General features: G+C 49.0%; 2 protein-coding genes across 7 annotated transcripts in view; both read right to left on the bottom strand.

Annotated features, from left to right (window-relative positions):
• Positions 1-21373, bottom strand: part of MEGF11 (multiple EGF like domains 11) — a 486582-nt gene that overhangs the window by 82298 nt on the left and 382911 nt on the right. The gene's annotated exons all lie outside the window — the stretch shown is intronic.
• LOC142818290 (uncharacterized) lies at positions 11930-13560 on the bottom strand. The gene is made up of 2 exons (XM_075896883.1): positions 12778-13560; positions 11930-12582 (listed from the first exon to the last, which is right to left on the bottom strand). The coding sequence occupies exons 1-2, from the start codon at positions 13325-13327 to the stop codon at positions 12080-12082; spliced, it is 1053 nt and encodes a 350-aa protein (XP_075752998.1). The 5' UTR covers positions 13328-13560; the 3' UTR covers positions 11930-12079.

Below are 21373 nucleotides of genomic sequence, written 5' to 3'. Positions count from 1 at the left end.
AGTATTAAAAACACAATTTCCCTGCTGTGGAGGGGCTATTTATAAATGGAGACAATTAAGCAGCCTTATTTCTGGTGCCTTTTCCCAAAGTTTGAGAGAGAATGACATTGACTCCTCTCCTTTAAAAGTAGCTGAATTAGAATGCCATAGATATTCTTTGCAGCAGAAAAGACTCTGCCTAAGTAATGAATAATGAGGGATGTCTTCTTCCTTCCTTCCCCAGGCAATGAGTCATTGTGAGGCTGATTGTTCTAACAAAATGTAGAAGGGGAAAAAAGAAACCTTTGTATGAGACACATCCCACACATTACACCTCTTATTTATTAATATTCAAAAGACCATTGAAGAGATTCTGCTATCCTCCTTCACAGAACCCTCTTTGTATTATTTTTACATCAATTCTTCCGGAAGACTTCTCTTTTGGAGGCTCAAAAATAATACCCACCTCACATAACAAGTGAAAGCAAGCTGTGAAATTTGCACCCGGGTATGTGCATTGTATAGAATTTTGCTGAAGAAGCACCTTCGTTTACACTTTCCCTAATTTGACATAATATTAAGGTTGAGTATACCACGCCTAGCTTCTTTACAATCAGAGTTACTGGAGCATGAAGCTTCCTTAATGCAAAACTTTAATCTTCACTCAGAAACTTGCAGATAAACGGTTTTGATAAGCAATTAGTGTTCAATACGTAATTCCAAGAAATACAAAAAATGCTGAATTTCATACATTTCAGCATCATTTTAACCTGCAGCCATAGGTTCGTGATTTATGAACAAATGCCTCATTTTGTATGCATTATGCACAAATTAGGAAGACAACCACCATAAGAATACATTCACAAAGCTGCAGGAGGCAGTTCTGCTCTTAAACCCCATTTCCTTACTGCACCGGGTCCCTGTTGCAATTGCTGATGTGAGAATAAAATCACGCTTCCCTGGTGTCACACCAAGAGCTTCGCAAACAATCATCGCGAGTGAAATTCATGGTCACTTACATAAAGCCAGAATTGTCAGCTATAAGTGAGCAAAAGACACAGGTGCTGGGAGACAGCACTATGGGGCCACGGCAAGTTTTCTGATCCCAGCCCTTAAACCAGCTTGCAAAATGGAGTGCCACTGAGGTATGGAAAAACAACAAGGAGTCCTGTGGCACCTCAGAGGGAAACAGATTGATTAGTGCATAAACTTTTGTTGGTAAAACCCACTTCATTGAATGAACTGGAGTGGACGTTACAGAGGCAAAGGTGTATATAAGAACAACAAATGAAAGAAGTTACTTGGGCCAGGTCTACACTAAAAGGGAATGTCCACTCAGATATGCAACTCCGGCTATGTTAATTATGTAGCTGAAATCAATGTACCTTGCTTCGCGTTCCCCCGCAGAAGCGGGAGAACTGGATGCTGATGGGGGCGCTCTCTGAGTTTGATTTAGTGAGTCTTAACTAGACTCACTAAATTGAATTCCAGATGATCAATCGCAGCAGCGTTGATCTTCCATTTAGTGAAGATGTGGCCTTGGAGTGTTTAGGGTCACTGGACTGCCTAGCCACTGATCCCAACACCTAATGGTTGCATTAGAGTTGGCTGACTGTATATGCAGCCTTGTATGGCCACACTCCCAGTAGCTAGGCCCAAACACATATTCCTCATGGCCTACAGAGCGCCTTGTATAGTCATTTCCACCCAATAAACAAACTTCTCAACAGACATGGAACCAAGTGTGTGAAATGCTGGTTTTCAGGTTCTATTCTCTTAAAGGGGAATCTGGAGACAATTTATTCTGAGCATAAAAGGTTAAGTATGAGTGCCCTCATGTGGCGCAGCCTCAGGGTGGTTATGTGCACCCCGTCTCCCCGCAAGGTTAGGGCACTTGAATTCTGACTGGCAAAACTTCTGCCCAGGCTTCCAACAGAGTGAAATGGGGAACATGCTTCTTGGGCAGCATGGTGAGGTCATCTCACTCTCTGCAGCTGGGTGAATTTGAACCCAGGTCTCAAAATTCTGCCTGAAGCTTCTGGTCCCGATGCTTCCTCTGGGACAGGGTCACTGAAAAGCTGGGATTCGTGCCCACAACAAATGCTGCAGGGGGAACAGTGCCCTTGGAGGATGTAAGGTAAATTGAGGCAGTCCATGGTATCTTGCTGAGAACTGACAACTCAAATCATTAGGCCAGGCCTGGGAAGCCTGATTCCCATGGCAACTACATTCCAAAGGGGCCTCTCTCACTCTGATAAGACCTGGCTGGTATCAGTCAGGCTGCGCGGGTTTCACTGTCTCTTGTGCTTTCAGATTAATGAGCTTGAATCTCCAGGACTGTGCCAGGATGGGGATGGAGTCGTCTGTCCCGCCTAGACATCACAAGTTGGGCTAACAAGCTTACAGCAACATATTCATTCTGGGGACTGCCATCCTGTTTATGTTGGCTTATTTAGCTTGTTAGGAATAACTACCTGTATTAGTGATAACATGTTTAACTGGCAATGGGCGGAGATACTGTGTAACTTTCTAGCTCATTGGCTTATGTGCATATCTCACTTCCGCTGCTAGACCTATCAAATCACTTCTCCTCCGTCCATCTGCTACCTATATAATCTAAAGTATGTTTTGGTTAAGTTAGTTCTCACTGGGTTAATCCCTGATGAGTACTCCACCAGCTGTGTGAACCAATAAATCCTCTGCTTGTTTTCATCACCTGCACCCAGTGTGTCCAAGAAATTATTCCCTACAGAGGAGACACAAGGGGGAAATGTCTGGCATGGGTATTTTGTCAAGGGAATAAAAACTTGTCTGAGTTAACACCAGATGGGGCACAGAGAGGGCAATGGGCCCAAGAGCCTCTCTCACACTCAGGAGTGATGGTGGTCAGTGGAGGTTAAAGATGACCTTTATGACTATTTAAAAAGCCCTCCTGTTGCGGGGGAAGGGGTTAGAATCTGCTGCATATCTCTGTATCTGCAACTCAGTGGCGCTGCACTGATTACACCAACTGAAGGTAAAATCCTTTGTATTAGGAATTAGAAGTTAAGCCGTACAAATTCCACCCACTCAAAAAAGACCACATTTGTCCGTAACTGGTGTTCTTTGAGATGTGTTGCTCACATCCATTCCATATTAGGCAGTGCTGGAAATCCCTCCCTCCTCGTTGTATCCATAAGAAGTTGGTTTTGGTGAATGGGCGGTGCCCACGTGGCGCAGTGTTAGAGGTCCACCCTCAGTTCCTTCTCACAGGAAACTCTGAGGCTACATCTACACTGGCATGAATTTCCGGAAATGCTTAAAACAGAATAGTTTTCGTTATAAGTATTTCCGGAAAAGAGCGTCTACATTGGCCACAGATGCTTTTCCGGAAAAGCCCTTTTTCCGGAAAAACATCTGTGGCCAATGTAGACGCGCTTTTCCGGAAAAGCCCTTTTTCCGGAAAAACATCTGTGGCCAATGTAGACGCGCTTTTCCGGAAAAGAGCCCCGATCGTCATTTTCGCGATCGGGGCTTTTTTCTGGAAAAGACTACTGGGCTGTCTACACTGGCCCTTTTCCGGAACAGTGTTCCGGAATAAGGATTTATGCCCGAGCGGGAGCAGCGTAGCTTTTCCGGAATAGCGGCTGATTTTGTACAGTAGAGCGTCGTTACTTTTCTGGAAATTCAAGGGCCAATGTAGACAGCTCGCAGCTTATTCCGGAAAAGCGGCTGATTTTCCGGAATAAGTGGCCCAGTGTAGACACAGCCTGAGAGTGGGGAAGGAGGGTGGGTTGTAGAACAGTCATGAACAGCACATCTCAAAGAAAACTGGCTTCGGACAAAGGTAATGGTCTTTTCTTCTTGGAGTGGTTGCTCATGTCCATTCCACAGCGAGTGAATCCCATGCATAGCTGATGGAGGCAGGCGGGAAGTGAAGATTGTGAAGACTGCCACACAGCTCCCCCAGACCCGGTGCCGTCTCTCGCTTGCTGAGTGATGGCGCAGTGCACTGCGGACCTGTGGACAGATGACCACATCATGGCTCTGCGTATGTCCTGGGTGGAAACACATACCAGGAAGGCTGCTGAGGGCACTTGCATGCTGGTCGAAGGCGCCCTTACAACGAGCGGCAGTGGGACCCGCAACAACTCATCATAGGACTTGATGCAGATGGTGATCCAGTTAGAGACCTTCTGTGAGGACACCAGAAAGCTCTCCCTTCCGTTCGCTGTTTTGATGAAAAGCTCTGGAAGGGAACAGAAATCGTAACATTTCCTCTTCTGTCTGGTGGCCAACAAGCCCACGCAGGGAGCTCTCCACTTCTGGAAGAGGTCTAGGCTTTTCCTCACCTCTTGGCAGAGACCTGACAAGCGCGCTTCCCGTCTGTGGATGCAGAACATCGAGGCAGAGTTTTCCAAAACACTCTCACCACCTCGCCTGAGGGATGTGGGAGGGAGACCTCACAGGCCGTGCTCTTTGATGCTGATGTGCAATGTCATCTCCTCCGAGGACCACCTGCCTTGGGTCTTGAGGCTTCTCTGATGCTGGGACGAGAGTCTCAGTGACTGCTGTTGACGGGAGTGTGATCAGCAGCCTCTCTCTCCGGAGCAGTGGCGTGACTGGTGCTGAGGCCTGGGAGAGATGAAGAGCTGGAGCCGATGCTTCTGAGGGGTGGGAGGCTGCTTTAGTCCACCTGGGCCGGAGTGAGCCTCCTACCTGCTTCAGCCAGGTTGGAGTGGCTCCCATGCTGCAGGCAGGGTCTGCTCCGGTCAGGCCGGTCCCGCCATAGCTGGGGGCTGTTCTAGCTGGGCTGGCATGCCCCCCCAGGGTTGGAGCAGCCCCCTTCCCATGGCAGGCAGGCAGTTGCTCCAGCCCACTGGTTAACCGTAACCAGGAAGCATCATTCGGTAAGGATGATGCTTACTGGTTAGCCAGTTAATTGATTAACTAACCACATCTCTACTCCAGAGGGCACCAGAGGCAATTCCCTACAGATGCTGGTGAGGGAAAAACTTCCCGCACTGGTGCCTGTGGCAAGCACACCCCCCCAAGATGGAATGGACGTGAGCAACCACTTGAAGAAAAACTATAAATGACCATGAGCAAAAGAACAAGGAGGGAAGAGAAAGCGCAGCAGAAGGGAACTGGTGTTCATGGCATGGAAAGAAGGCTTAGTTTGCATAACAATTCCTGTGCTGGCCAGGACATCACACCCTCTGAGCCAAGAGCCATTGTAACTGGATGCTCCTGAAAGGCTTTGGTGGATGGAATTGTTCTCGGTCTGGACAGAAGCAGAATTCCCTTTAGCACTCCCGCTTGGAGTGGCTGCATCTTTCACTCTTAAGGAAGCATGTTGTTGTTGTCTACGTTGCCTCCAGACAGACAAAGAGGGGAGAAAAAGTGGCTAGACTAAATGAGAGCCAATATCCTGTTTTTGGCCAATCTGTTCCCTTGACATTAGCTTCTCCAGCCGGATCCATGTATTGCACAGAGTCATTATTTTCCAGGGATGATAAATTGTAGGAAGTAGGAGTTTTTCTGATGTACTTTAACTATATATCTATTGACGTACAACTGTAATTATTTCTCTGAATAAGGGTCTTCAACTTTTTCCAATAATCGCAATCCAAAGACAGATGCAATGTGAATTAGCAATGACAGGCATGAATTCCATAGATATTTTGGATCCAACACAAACATGTCACTCTCCTCCCCCTGTCTCTCAGTATGATATGATGTCATAATAATCTCTTATTCTTGGCATTTAAATAGCTTTGGAAAAGACGGCTTTTTTTTTTTAATGAATAGGGATCAAATTTGGCAGGCAACACAGCGGAGGCCCGGCGTTCAGTGTTTCACGCAGGACTTTGGTACTCTGGGTTGCCAGCCGACCCTTTTCTCCAGCAGTAGAATTCTTAACGCGGGTTTGCTGACATACTTTGAAACTGCAACAATTCCCAAGTTTTAAAAAGGTCGGTAGATGTCCTAACGAGCACAGGCTGAATGACTGCTTTAGGCATGTATTTATTTGCTGACCTCAGGCCATGTAGTGCTTTGTTGGCTCTGGCTTGAGGTCTAGTGGGAAATGTGCCTTCACAAGACCCAATCCTGCCCGTCTTGGCAATGTGGGGGAACTTGCTTGCTGCACCCCACTGGCTGGCACCCAGTTTCACATTGGAGTTCCCTCTTGAGCACTCAGGCAATACCCATTCTGGGGCCCCACCCTATGAAGCCCTGCTGATATCAGTGGGCTTTGGAGTAGATCACCTAGGCTGTGTCCAGACTCAGGGGTTTTTTCGGGAAAAGTAGCCTTTTCCCGAAAAAACTTCCCCTGCGTCCAGACTCAAGCCGCGTTCTTTCGAAATTATTTTGAAAGAACGCGGCTTTTCTTTCGATGGCGGTAAACCTCGTTTCACGAGGAAGAACGCCTTCTTTCGAAAGTTCCTCTTTCGAAAGAAGGAGTTCTTCAATGTAAATAGGGCTTCCTCGAAAGAGAGCATCCAGACTCGCTGGGTGCTCTCTTTCGAAAAAGCGGATTGCTCTTTCGAAAGATCCGCCTGCAGTCTAGACGCGATCTTTCGAAAGACCCTCTTTCGAAAGAAGCCTGCAGTCTAGACATAGCCCTAGTGTTGCAGCACCCAATGGGTTACAGGCCTATAGCGCACTGAGTTCAGGTCGCTGTTGGCAATGAGGCGCTGAAGTCAGCTGGTTATTACCTTTAAAAATCAGAGTCATTGTGTGTAGGCACCAGTGTTCACCCCTAACTGCACAAGCAAAGGGGCTCCCGCCGGCTCCACAGGCTCCGTGCTCGACATTCCGCAGTGGCTGAGCTATGCTTTGTGCCAACCCCTTGACTTCCGTGGGAGAGCAAAAGCAAGTCCGAGTGCAGCCAGCCCGGTACGTTTAACCGACAAGCAGATGCCGTCCAGATCAAACAGGAAAGTATTTCACCAAAATCTGGAGATGCTAATTTTCAGACACAGAACAACCAATGCAAATATCTCAGATGATCAATCATCAGCGTAGGCACGGGAACAAGGGGGCTCCCAGCCTCGTGTCCAAGGACCCAGCTGCTGCCCTGTATTCCGGGGGCTCTGCTGCCGGTTCCACACCCAGCTGCTGCCCCACTTGGGACGTAAAATCCCATTTAACTGGTTGAGCTTATTGTTTAACCGGTTAACTGATTAAGGGGGGGACAAACGGCCGCGTTGCTCTACCATGCTGGGCGGGAGCAGCCCCCTCACCTGCTGCTGGGCTGGAGCAGCACCCCCACCGCAGGCAGGAAGCTGCTCTAGAGCAGTCCCAGCCTGTGGGGTGCCCAGGCCAGTGGCAGACAGAGGCTGCTCTAGATGACCAGAACAGCCCCTGTCTGTGGTGGGTCCCCCTGCAGGGCTGGAGCAGCCCCCGGAGCACAGCAGGTAGGGAGCTGCTCCAGTCCCCACCGTTAAAGGTGACGGTTACTGGTTAACCTTTCACATCCCTATGCCCCACGCACCCAGGGCTCTGCTGCTGGTCTGGACCGGACCCTGGGGTCCCGACTGCTACCCTGTGCACTGGGGGTTCTGCTGCTGGCTCCAGAACTGGGGTCCTGGCTGCTGTCATGTGTGCTGGGGGCTCTGCTGCCAGCCCTACATGCTGGGAGGCTCTGCTACTGGCCCTGACCCTGCACGCTGGGGGTTCAGCTGCCAGCCCTGTGCCCCGCACACCAAGGCTTTGCTCCCCACCTCAACTGGGGGGAGGGCAGGATGGTGTACGGGGAGGGGGGATTTCAGCACCCCCACTCTTTAAAATGTTTCCACCCCACTGATAATAATCTCTTTATCCTTCTCTTTTTCCTTTTTCTCTTTTCCTCCCATTGTTTTCTTAATCCTGCTGTTCTCTTCTAGCTGTTACATCTACCTCAATCGGTTTTGCGTTACAGATTAGATCGGCAGGTTTTGCTATGCACTGAGTAGGTTGCTGCTTCAGTTGGCATTAGGGAAAGGAAAATGCAATAAGGACACTGGACAGATCAGTGTCTGATTGGAGCTGTATCATCCATTCTGAAGGGATTATGGATGCACACAAAGAGGATGGCATAACAAATTCTTGATGCTTTCCTTCCCCCCACTCCCATCGCCATGTTTACTCTAACTTCTAGACTTGCCTTCGGTGGTTGACTCAGATCCAATCAGACACACAAGAGTAAAATTCAAAAGGACAAAACCGTTCAGCTACTGCAGCGCCGGAAAACCAGAAAATTCTGTGTGTGTAGAGCAGCAGGTAGAAAAAAACAAAATGGGATCTCCCTGAAAGTTAAACACTAGCCATTAACAGCCACTCACTAAGTCTGCAAAGTGGAAGCAATGTGTCGTTACACAATGACGCTGTTCTATGCAGAAAACCACTCTTTGTAGCTCTCCCCTTGCAGCTCTAGTCAAGAAGTCATCTCAAAGACTAAGCCGTGGAACTAACACTCATGCTGGAGAGCATTTACTCAGGTGAGTAGCCCCACTGAAGTCAATGGGGCTCCTCGTGTGAGTTACCCATCAGGAAGAGTAATGGTTTCGCAGCCTGGTTCTAAATGAGGAAGTACAACGTTTGCTCCGGCAGCCAGTAAAGACTAAATTGTCTTTTCTCTCATCAGTGCCTGGGGGACAGGACCACCCATTACTGTAAGTGTGTTTCTGAATGCAATACGTTTACCGCCTACTGCACCAGTAGCATTATTTACAGGCCCACCAACGAGATGTGGGGGCAAAGAGGGCAGCTGCCCAAGAGCCCGGGGCTGCTGGCCACCACTTCAGCAGAAACAGCAGAATCCAGCGTCATGGGCTCTTTAAATCGCCACTGGAGCCCTGGGAGGTATATCTTGGACGGCAATGAAGGGCTTCTGGAGGAGGCAAGCTGTAGCCCCGCCCATCCACCTGAGGCTCCATCTGCTCGGGGGCCCAGAACCACCCCTCCCACTTGCCCAGGTCGTGGACCATTCTGCCCTGACTGCTCCTCTATGGAATACTATTCCTATCATCATTTTCCATTATCTACAGAACAATTCAGATACGGGCTCCCGAGAACTTGTGTAATAAAAACATTTCAGGTTTTCTTGTTCAGGCAACAGCTTTAATCTGCAGGAAACTGGACAATGTGAAATGATTTCGGCACAAAGGACTGACCAGTTTCCAGAGCTATGAAATGTTGTCTGGGGATGGCTAGGGAAGACAGAAAATATAGACACCAGGGAGAAAGGATGGTGAAGGGAATAAGGGAGCAGCCAATTTCAACCCATTCCTTTCAGGATCCTTCCTTTCCAACTCATGCTATATGTTGATATAATCCCTGGCCAGGAAGCCATGGATTAAATGGGGCAGAACCAAACTACCTATCAGCAGGCAAAGGAGGGACTTTTTAAAGGTAGAAAACTTCTGTCCAGTCCTTTTATTGATTAATCCCTACAATAACTCATGACCTGGGAAGATAGTTAGCAAGACCTTAGGTTACTAATAGAGCTGAGTAAATGATTCTTATTGAATAATATTTAGTGAATTTCAATCTTTTTAAAAAAAAGAAAACAGGCATTTTACCTTTTTCTAAGAGTTCTTCATCAAAAAGGCATATGAAAATTTTCAGCCTGCTAGTGGTTTTTCAAATTTCCTTCCTTCTTTAACACAGAGGTCTGACATTCTGGCTACGTCTACACTACTGGGTTTTGCTGGCAGAGAATATGCTAATGAAGCACTCATTAGCATTTGTCACGCTGTCATTAGCATATTCTCTGCCCGAGGCTTTTTGCACAAGAGGTTTTTGTGCAAAAACAAGCCATGTAGATGGGTCCATTTTGCACAAAAACTCCCTTTTGTACAAGATCCTTATGCCTCAAAAAAGGAGCTATACAGATCTTGCGCAAAGAGCCTCGGGCAGAGAATATGCTAATGACAGAGTGACAAATGCTAATGATCAGAGGGGTAGCCGTGTTAGTCTGAATCTGCAAAAGCGGCGAGGCGTCCTGTGGCACCTTAGGGTACGTCTACACTACAGCGCTAGTTCGAACTAACTTAGTTCGAATTAGTTAATTCGAACTAAGCTAGTTCGAACTAGCGCATCTAGAACTAAAAACTAGTTCGAACTAGCGTTTTGCTAGTTCGAACTAGCGCGTCCACACTGATTGGACGCAGGGGGGCATTTAAGGGCAGCTGAAACCGGTTCTGGCAGGGCATCAGGTCAGCAGTTGCTTTGTGTGGCTGCTGTCTGAGGCTATCTGAGGCTCGTGCTTAAAGGGACCCCCCCTGGACAGCCGGTTCTCAGCTTTTCCTGCTTGCTTGCCAACCTCGCCGAGGGACAGCAAAGCGTCGGTCTCTGTGCCCGTCTGTGTCGGTGCTTCCCTTCGGGGGGGCCGCCGCAGGTGGCAACATGGAGCCACGGCTCGCCCTGCACCTTCTGGTGCACGTTCTGGACTTGCTGCTGCAAGCCTGCCAGCAATGGCTCGAGGCTGCCTGGCACCACCTGGGGAACGTCAGCCCCCTGCCTCTCCGCCTGGCCGCCCTGGGGGCCGTGGAGGAGCCGCGGCGGCGCCCCGGCACCGGTGTGCCCCGCCGCATCTGGCGTCTGGACACCAGCAGCGACTGGTGGGACCGCATCGTCCTGGAGCGCTGGGACGACCGACAGTGGACCCAGAACTTTAGGATGAGGAGGGACACCTTCCTGGAGCTCTGCGAGTGGCTCGCCCCTGCCCTGCAAAGAAGGGACACTCGCATGAGGCCCGCCATCCCCCTCCAGAAGCGGGTGGCCATCGCCCTCTGGAAGCTCTCCACGCCGGACAGCTACCGATCCGTCGGGAACCAGTTCGGCGTGGGGAGATCCACTGTCGGAGCAGTGCTCATGCAGGTACGGCGCTCGTCGGCCACCGAGCCGGGGGGGAGGGGGGCTGCGAGGAGGGGATGGGCCGCCCCAGGGACAAAGGGGGGGGCGGGAGGAGGCGAAAGCGCCCCGCACCGGAGGGGTCGGGCTGTCCCGGCCGTACTACACGCCGCCAGGGGGGTTGCTTCCGGGAGTGGGGCGCGGGGCACTGCCAGGGCACGCACGCTCCCAGCCACCCGGGCGCCCCACTGATTGACGCTTTGCTGTGTCTCTCTCCGCAGGTGGTCAAGGCCATCAACCGGGTGCTGCTCCGCAGGGTGGTCCGCCTCGCCGACCCGGATGCCGTCATCCGGGGATTCGGCGCCCTCGGCTTCCCCAACTGCGGGGGGGCCATCGACGGGACGCACATCCCCATCCGTGCCCCGGAACACCAGGCGTCCCGGTACGTGAACCGCAAGGGGTACTTCTCCGTCATCCTGCAGGCCGTGTGTGACCACCGGGGACAGTTGACGGACATAAATGTGGGCTGGTCCGGCAAAGCACACGACGCCCGGGTGTACCGGAACTCCTCCGTGTGCCAGCGGCTGCAGGACGGGACCTTCTTCCCCGACCGCCACATCAGGGTCGGGGACGTGGACATGCCCGTCTGCCTGGTGGGGGATGCCGCCTACCCACTGCAGCCCTGGCTCATGAAGCCCTACACGGGACACCTCAATCCCTCCCGCCAGGCCTTCAATAACAGGCTGAGCAGGGCCCGCATCGTGGTGGAGGGGGCCTTCGGGCGACTGAAAGCCCGCTTTCGATGCCTCCTCACCCGTCTGGACCTGGCCGAGCACAACATCCCTCCCGTGGTGGCGGCATGTTGTGTGCTCCACAATTTGTGTGAGCGGAAGGGGGAGGCTTTCTTGCCAGCCTGGATGGCTGAGGCTGACCGCATGGCTGGACACTACGGTCAGCCCCGCACCGCCGCCGTCCGGGAAGCCCAGCGGGGGGCCATCCGGATCCGGGAAGCCCTGCGGGAGAGCTTCCAGGTGGAGGAGGAGGAGGACTGACCTCTCCCTGCATGCCCCACCGGGGCCTTCTTCCACCCTACCCCCCCCTTCCCCTTTCCCCTCCCTACCTACTGTCAAATAAAGACACCTGTTTTTCCAACAAAAACGTCTGTTTATTTCACAGAACTGGGGTGGGGGAGGGAGGAATGAAGGTGGGAGAAGGGAGGGGGAAACCTGGGACGAGGGAGCTGGAAGGGGAGGGGAGGGAAGGGAGGAAGGGAAAGGAAAGCTCAGGGGTGGGAGTCTGGGTGCCTCTCCCGTCTCGCCACACTGCGGGTCCGGGGGCGTCGGTGGGGAATGGTTGTGGAGGGGGGGGCAGAGAGGACAGGGGGTGTGGAGGAAGCAGGAGCGGAAGCAGGAGGAGCAGGAGGAGCAGGAGGAGCAAGAGGGGGAGCAGGAGGAGCAAGAGGGGGAGCAGGGGGAGCAAGAGGGGGAGCAGGAGGAGCAAGAGGGGGAGCAAGAGGGGGAGCAGGGGGAGGAGGAAATGGAAAGCGGTCTAGCAGGCTCTGGAGGTGGCCTCGCAGGGCACGGCCCTGCTCCTCCAGGGCCTCCAGACTCCTCCGGCGCAGCCTGAGGTCCTCCTGGACCCAGTGGTCCTGGAGACGGAGCTGTCGGTCCAGGAACCGGAGATGCCGCCTCTGGTAGTCCTCCTGGTTCCTGGCTGTCCTGCTTGCCCGGGCGCGGGCGGCTGCTGCAGGCGGTGTGGTGCGCCCTGCAGTCCCCGGTGCTGCAGCTGTGGTGCAAGAAGACCAGCGGTCAATGACCCCAGGGGCCCAGGTGTGTGAAACCCAGCTCCCCTCTGCAAGGCCAGGGCCCCTGCAGGATCCCCAGCTGCTGCTCCGTGGTGGGCAAGGCCCAGGCGCACGGTCCCGGGGCTCCCTCTCGCCCCAGCCCCCCGTACACATAAGGGGAACACGAGGGTACTCACAGGTGGACGCCTCCCCGGCCTCTGATGATGCAGGCGAGCGGCTCTGTGGGGTGCCTCGGGGGTCCCGGGTCCTGGGAAGGCTGGCAGCAGGCTCCTGGCTCTCAGAGCCCTCTTGCTCCTCCTCGGTGTCCAGGAGCGGTCCCTCTGCCCCGGGGTCAATCACGTCCCGGGGGGCAGGGACGGCATGAGCCCCCAGGAGGCGGTCCAGGGCATGGAAGTGGGGGCAGGCCTCCGGGTCAGCCCCTGGCAGGCAGGCCCGGGAGTAGGACTGCCGCAAGTCTTTAATCTTGCAGCGCACCTGCTCCCGGCTGCGCTGGTGGCCCCTGGCGGCCAGGCTGGCAGCCATGCGTCCATAGACGGCCGCATTCCGGTGGCTAGTGCGGAGATCGTGGACATTGGAGGCTTCCCCCCAAACCTCGATGAGGTCCACGATCTCCGCACTTGACCAGGCGGGCGCCCGCCTTTTGCGCCCCCGGGCAGGCTCCCGGGAGCCGCCAGGCTGGTCGTGGGGAGCAGTGGAGGGCTGGGAGCCCTCGGATGGCTGGCTCATTGTGTGGCAGGTGCAGGCTGTGCAGGCACGGGTGCTTGCAGCCTTGCAACTGGCACAAAGTGAGTAGCCAGCCCGTGGCCCTTTAAGGGCTCCGGGGCCGGGAGGGGGGCAATAGAGTTTCCCTGGTGTTGGCCAGAGTGGCCACCAGGGAAACCTGGGAAGCCTTAGCCTCCCACTAGTTCGAACTAAAGGGCTACACAGCCCTTAGTTCGAACTAGCTAGTTCGAACTAGGCGTTAGTCCTCGTAAAATGAGGTTTACCTAGTTCGAACTAAGCGCTCCGTTAGTTCGAATTAAGTTCGAACTAACGGAGCGCTAGTGTAGCGCATAGGAAAGTTAGTTCGAACTAACGTCCGTTAGTTCGAACTAACTTTCTAGTGTAGACATACCCTTATAGACTAACTGAAGTGTAGGAGCATAAGCTTTCGTGGGCAAAGATCCACTTCGTCAGCGCTTCATTAGCATACTCTCCGCCGGCAAAACCCAGTAGTGTAGACGTAGCCTCTGTGTTTAATGCACTACACAGCTCATGACTTATTTTCATTATTATTCACCCAGATCTATTTACAGAACAAGTTGCCATACACACGTTCAAGCCTGTATTCAATATAAATGTGTGTTTATTAAGTGAAAATAGCTGCATATATCTAGCACCAAGTGAAACTTTTGCGCCAAACCGTCAGTGGATTAAGTTAGTGTAACTCCAGTGAAAACAATGGAGCCACTTATATTTGCACCAGCTACGAATTTGACTACATATGAAAACCAAAAGGAATTAAAATTGTACTAAAATTATGGTCATACTTTTCCTATTTATGGCCCTGATCCTGTACAGCTAAGTTTTAAACATAAGCGTAGTCCCACTTGAGTCAATATACACTATCTTGTACTCAGATCCTGTTCCCACTGAGGTATGAAAAATGGATTGTGCCCTAAACGTGGTTCAGATCTGGCTTAAGACAAACACAACTAAGTCTGCTTCAGATGACACTTTGAGGCGCCCTAGATATTGGCCAAGGAATACCACTGTCATAATTAATAGAAGGACATCAATGAAGTCTTTGATATATCTTCATAATTCATATTTTTGAAAATTTGCCTTATATCAGCAGGAACCATACTTAAAGAGCCCCATCAAAGAGAGAATGTGTGAGCACAGAATGGCATTAAAATCTTATCAACTCATTTGAAATTAATTCAATGAAAAATTCAAACTAATTTCTAATAGGCTTATGTTACATTTATAGACTGAAGGGCACTTGTGGAAACCCTGAGAGTCACCACATACCTTTTCAGATGGAAATGATTTTTCTACATTTGAGGTGCACAGGCCAGAAGAGAGAGAGAGAGAGGGAGAGAGAGAGAGAATAAAACGCATCATTTTAGAATGACTCCTGAAATTTCTAGTTTTCCCATCTGTTTAAATCTAATCTAAGGATACAGAATAATCACAAAAATAAATTATTAATTTAAAAATCTGGGATATGTCTGCCAAGGATGATAAACTTTAAAATATGGCTTGGAAAATGGTATGAGACATCTAGAAATTGCATGTTTAATAGGAATTTGCTGTTGCTTCATTCTAATATTTCATGCTTAGTATCACAAACCAAGAAAGTGTGAAACCGTCTGATTAAAAGAAAAAAAAAAGATGTATTTGTATCACAACATAATGCACCTTGAAGTGCTGTGTATCAACTTATTATTTATTTATTTGGCATATACTATCTGGCCAACTGAGCTACAGGGTTCTTATCAATGGTATTCAAGGCATGGAGACTTCCAGGAAGTTGAGTCATTTTGCAGTCCTCAACTATGTGTGTCATGGTTTGTGGCTGCCCACATTAACATAATGGACTGTCTCTAAAACACCCCTGAAATTCTGCTGCCACACCAATTCCCTGCTTGTCATGAAGCTGGTTCAGAAAGCGCCAGTGCCTTCACAGTAAATCACACCCAAGGTGATGCCAAATGGAGTCCAAGACAAGATCATTATTTGTCACTTTCTCTGTGGCTCATGAAGCTTGCCACACATCCTCCACCATAAATCCCGCACCCGTGAAACGTATCCACACTGTGTGTGCTTAGGACAGATGTCTATGTGGTAGATCAAACAAGTTTTTAATTAATGGTAGAGGTGGCTTATTACACAGTTTTGTCACCATAGCTTCGCTATGCTTTTCTCTCTGCGAACACTGGCAAAGCAATATTGCAGAGAACTGGTAACCACGGTAGAGGAGTGGATTTCAGTGTGCCTGAAATAATGCATATCAATCTATTTAAAAACCTATAGTAGTTACTTTAAATTGTGATACTTCTAGATTTTCTCCTGGTTTTACATGCATAAGGCTAGCGTCTACCTTCAGGTATGCAAGTATCAGTGGAGATACTCTAGGTTTACAGGGGAATTATTCCAGCTTTACACCCGTGTAACTGAGGGCAAAATCTGACCCTGATATAAACTAAGTATTGCAACAAATGGGGAAATATCATGATACTATAAACCATGGGTTCCCAAACTGGGAGGCATGCCCCCTTGGAGGGGGCGTGAAGAAATTCCAGGGGGGGTGCGAGGTGACCCACCTTCCCCCAACAAGTTTTGCTGCCCTGTTCAGTTCCTTTTTTTTTTGCTCAACAAGTTTTGCTGCTATTTTTGGGGAGGGGAAGTGTGAGGGTTTTTCAAAAATCAAAAAGGGGGGCGTGATGCCAAAAAGTTTGAGAGCCACAGCTATAAACAGTGATTTTTATGGCATTTTATTTTTTAATGGATCGTCTCTTTTCCTCTTTCCTTGCAAAGCGTATCATCTGCCCACAAGGAGCCCAGAATAGAGAGAAGTTAAAAATACCTCAGAGCCCACTGTCAAAGTGGACACTGTTTCTTTAAAATTCAAAAAGGCCTCCCTTTGAGTAAAAGGCTTATCAGTTTTACTGAATTAATGTGTCCACAGGAGAGAAGAAACATGTTTCTGTGTTTGAGTGACAGTGAAGATGTCACCCGTAGCCTGCAAATTCTCTCCCCGACAAAGTCTCATTCCTCAAAGCTCACCTTATCTGTGACCAGCCTACATTTCCTGACCCCATTAACTCACTTATACAACCACATGAAGCAATCCCAATGATATGAGACCACCACACCCATTGTACCATATATCTGGATATGACTGGAGACCATTCGGTTTTATATTACTATCAATGTTCAAACCTGAGCTTATGAATGAGTGCAAACACAGATTGTGACTTTGTATTTGTTAGGTTAGAGATGCAACTTCATCTTGTGAAACACGCACAAACTGTGAATTGTTTAAAAGCACCAGTGAAATTATAGGATACACTTTTTTCCACCACCACAATAATTTCCTGGACTGTGTTTGCAGTCCTGATTATAATTAAAGGTTAACAAGCATGGAACCTTGTGTTTAAAAAAAAAAAAAAAAAAAAGCCTCTGATACTTCCCAGTGGAGTTTTTCATTAAACTGTTGTGTATTTTCCATCTTACATTTTCAGAACAACCCCATTTATTTTACATGTTTTGGGGACATCAAAATCATTTGGATAATCAGAGGAGTCCAGGGCTAAACTGAACTGTTCACATTGGGAGAATCTAGATGCTATTGGCATTCCATAATAATCAGGCAAACAGGATTCAGGTGAGAGCATTTCAGATTCAGTGAATTCAGATAAATAGGATTATTCTGACTGTAACTTTTAAAGGATCTGAAAATATTCCACTATCTACACCTTCTTATTTGATCCCACTGTAGTATCAAAAAGGATAGCAAATTCTACACCACCATGCCCTTAACTCGGTGGACTAGGCAGACTGTTTGGAGTCAGAGCAGAGGGCTTGTAAGGGTGGCAAAGTAGCTGTACTTCCTGGGATCTGCAGCTGCTATTAAGCCTACTTCATGGACAACATCTACCAAAGCTCACCCTGGGCTGGGCCACCAAGGCAAATGAGACGATTATTTCTATTTTCTAATTATTTATTTAAAAACAAAACCCAAGAGGATTCTGGCCTGAATTTATATCCAGAGCCCAGCGCTCGTGCGCCCCTGACTCTCACCTCTGGGACTCTGGATATCCTTGGCCCTGCCTGCTTGCACATTGCTGCAAATCAGCAAATATGCCAGAATGTACGTGTCCTCCAGTGTTTACTCTCGGTTCGCACAAGGAACTCAATGCAATTAACACAAAAGCACTCCACGTGCAACACAAAACTGCCTTGGAAAGGACTACCATGCTGGCAGGTGTAAGGCAGATGCACACAGCTGGAGGTGCATCTTGAGAAAGCAAATGGGTGCTGAAATACACAATTGAGCTCAGAACAAGACAGACCTTTGCAAATCTTCAAAAAGCTCTGAGTTCGCTCATTTGAGGCTTAAACCTGCTGAGCAGTGAACCCTCTGGCTCTACTATCTAGCAACCAACTCAAGCATGTGATTTTAATTTCAACCAGACTGCTCACCTGCTTAACGTTAAGCGTGTGATTAAATGCACTGTTGAACCAGGGCCATGGGTACTCAATTCCCTGCCAAGTGGGGCCTTAATTTTTTAAAACATTTACCATTTCCTCCACGTGGAACAAAATTCAGTGGCATGTGCATGTCTGAGATGTGATCCTAGCCCAGGCTGACCACTCTCACTTTGCTTCTGCTATCTGAACGCCCTTGTGCCAACGTTTATTGTTCTTTTAATCATAAATACCCTCTATGGCAAGGCCTCGCTCAGGCCCCTTGCCCTGGGGCCCCTTCTTCGGCCACAAATCACCTGGGCTATGTCTCGATTGCAAGATTTTTTTCTCGAAAAACCTTTTTTCGAAAAAGCGCACTCATGGGATTATGCAAATGAAGTGTGAGATTTGCAAATCCACGCTTCATTTGAATTTTCGACCTGCTTCACTTGCATTCCTCTTTCTAGAGAGGAACGCAGTCTAGACGAGCCCTTGGAGACTCTTTTGTGCAATCATCTGTGTCTTTTTATTGTCTGTGCCAACTTCCCATCACCTTCCTACCTCCTTTGTTGGTCCAGCAGCTAACTTGGCTACCCTCTCTATCTGTCTGGGGAGCGCACTCGGCCACTCTCTGGCTCCTCCCCTTCCACTTCCCTTCTGGCCGCCTTATCTAGTCTCCTAGCTAATGAGGCCCACAGCTGTTTCCAATTAGCCCTTCAGGCCTGGGCCTGCTCAGCTGGTTTCAATTTCCCTTCTCAGCCAGGCTATAGTGGCAGAGCTCTGGCTTAGCCAGCAGCTGGTCACACTTCTTTCAAAGAGCTCTCCAAGGAGATGAGCAACATACTTTCGTGTATCAGGCCAAAGTGTGCTGGGGTGTGTGTGTTAATTTTCAGTAATAAAGACCCAGAGGAATTGCTTCAACTCTGTTTATGTGGGTCCAAGAGCGACCTTCAAAAGCATGGAAGGGACTTCCACTGAAGGTACCAGGCATCGCTCTGAAGGTCGCATCTGGGCCAGAATAAGTGTTTACCGCTTGTTCCTGATGTGACAAATTGCTTATCTATGCACAGCTGGACCCATGCAACTTTGTGATTCCATTGCTGGTACTCGCTCAACTAGGGATGTAAGCGTCTAGTCGACTATCCGGTAAAAAGGAGCTTATCAGACAGCAGACTAGTAATGTGACTAATCGCTCCCCATCCCTTGCTGCCTCTATCAGAGAGAGGCAGCAAGGGCGAGGGAACAGGAGTAGGTGCTGGGGGGAGCCAACTTAAAAGCCAGTTCCCCCCAGCACTATCTCCATGGAGTAGGGGAGGTAGAGGCACAGTGGGAAATGGCATGAGTGGGGACTGAAGCAGTCTCTGATCCTGCCACTTCTGCCGTGATTCTACTTTTGAAATGTACAAGAGTCCCAGGGGGCTCTTGTACATTTCAAATGCAGAAGCTGCGCAGGGAGCGCGGGGTCAGTGGGACTCCCCTGCTGGTCCCACACTTCCTGTGGCGCCTGAGCCTTTGAAATGTATAAGAGCCCCAGTGGGCCTCTTGTATATTTCAAAAGGAAGTCCCGTGCTACAGGGCTCTTGCTACAATTCAAAGGCGGAAGCGCCCTTATAGACTAAACAATAATCGATGGAAATCCCATTGACTATTCCATTAGTTAATCTAAATTTAACATCCCTACACTCAACTGCGCTGTCAGCTGCACTCACTGATTGCGTCTGGTCTTAATCTAGGCTTTAGACTGCAGGATACGGACTGTCTCATGTCATACGCTGCCCCAGCACAATCAAGCCCCAGTAGGTGCCATCATCATACAACCATGGATTAGGGGATTACCTTGCATCCTCAGCCCTTATAAGACTTTCCCCCTCTACATTTTCTCACCCAGTCCTTCCTGTGTGCTCCTATCATCTTATCTGTCTCTGGAGATTTATGTCAGTAGCATCTTGAAAACCTACTTTAAAGAACACGGCCTGTATCTTCCCTTTGATCTTCACACTGGCATCGATGGGAGTCCCACATGTAGAACGAACATACAGAATATGCTGTTTCAGATGAAGTTTCATGGCCATTAGGATCAGAAAGTCACATGAATTTCTCTGCCTGGTGTGAGCGGGTAATAAAGTCTTCAGATGTTCCTGAACTTTCCTCGTCTTTTATAGGCCACGTCTAATTAGTACCAAACTTGGAAAGCACAATTTTTATCTTGAATTATTTATCCCATCCTGTTTGCAAAGCACACATCATGGAGTAGTTCACAACAGCTTCAGACCATAAGATTAATCTTCTCTGATGACATCCTCACCAATGTGAATATATAATTATCTAGCTGACAAGTCTCTGAAATTACATACTTTCAAATACAAATGAGTCGAATTTATCCTTTTATTTGGTGTGAAGCCAAACGGGAAAAAAAAACTGAAAGCAGAATTGACAAAACACATGTTGGCTCTGTCTGTCTATCAGCAGTTTTCATGCACCTGTCACGTTTCTATCTAGATGTCAATTTCAACTGGGTCTGAAATTCTAACCTAATGTTTTCTTCCCTAATTGGAGCGTGATCCTGAATTTCTATGGAGTTCCATGCTTGGAGAGTTTGCAGGAGGCGGTTAGGCCTTAGTCTGTATATTGTTCAGCAGTGAAAGAAAAAAGCAAGGGGGTAATGCAGATATTATCCTTACTTTCAGCAAGTGTGGCACATTTGCAAGTGTGCCTGTGTTTGTAAGAATAAGGGCAGAATGTTAGTTAGAAATGAAATGTTTGGCTATATCGTCCTGAGGTACAGAATGCAGAAACAGTTGACAAGAAGAAACACTTTTTTTTTTTTTTTACAGGAGGCTACATGCAAAAAGATGTTAAAAGAAAATATCCTAGAACATCGTGAACCAGCCTCTTGCTACCTCCAAAAATATACCCAATTCTGGGATCAACTGTACTTTCATCTCTTTTGGAATGGTAGTAAAAAAACAACCACCCCTATCTGTTAGACGAGGTACCCTCTAATTACTCAGTAAAAAGTCAGCAATAAATACATGATCACACAGGTCTACAGAGCAAGGAATGCAAACCCCAGAGTGTGCGAGCTTATAAAATGGATCTTCTTGCAGAAGGTCAGTTTCTAAAGTATGCATGTTGAGTATGCTGTTTAGAAAGCAGCCCAGTTTCTAAACAGCATGCTGCACTTCTTTATTTTTTCATCCTATTTCATTATAAAAAGGTGGTTTTCAAATTTTAAACACCTCACGTGGCTTTGCCGGCTTCTCTCCTTTCACCTTAGGAAGCGGAGTTGCTGTACTGATGAGGCCGTTCAGCAGGAGGGATGCAGTGGTGTATACCATTAATTAGGACTTGGGTTGCAGGATTCTGAATGTGCTGGCTGCTTTGAGCTCACACCACCCGGCGCCGCTCCTTGCTCCAAGTCTTACGTTGTTTCGGAAAGCAGTAGAGTTCCCCACACAAGCTATTGTTACATCTCCGATGCTGCTGCCACCCTTGGGCAGCAGGGCTAATGATGTGATGGCGCATTCACAGCCACGAAGACAGACTTTCATTTCTTAAAAGTAAGTCCCACAGGTTTCCACCTGCTGCTGCCCTGCT

Source organism: Pelodiscus sinensis, chromosome 14 (genome assembly GCF_049634645.1).
Source record: "Pelodiscus sinensis isolate JC-2024 chromosome 14, ASM4963464v1, whole genome shotgun sequence".
In the NCBI taxonomy this organism is placed as follows: domain Eukaryota; kingdom Metazoa; phylum Chordata; order Testudines; family Trionychidae; genus Pelodiscus; species Pelodiscus sinensis.
This window is presented reverse-complemented; position numbering and strand designations above follow the sequence as displayed.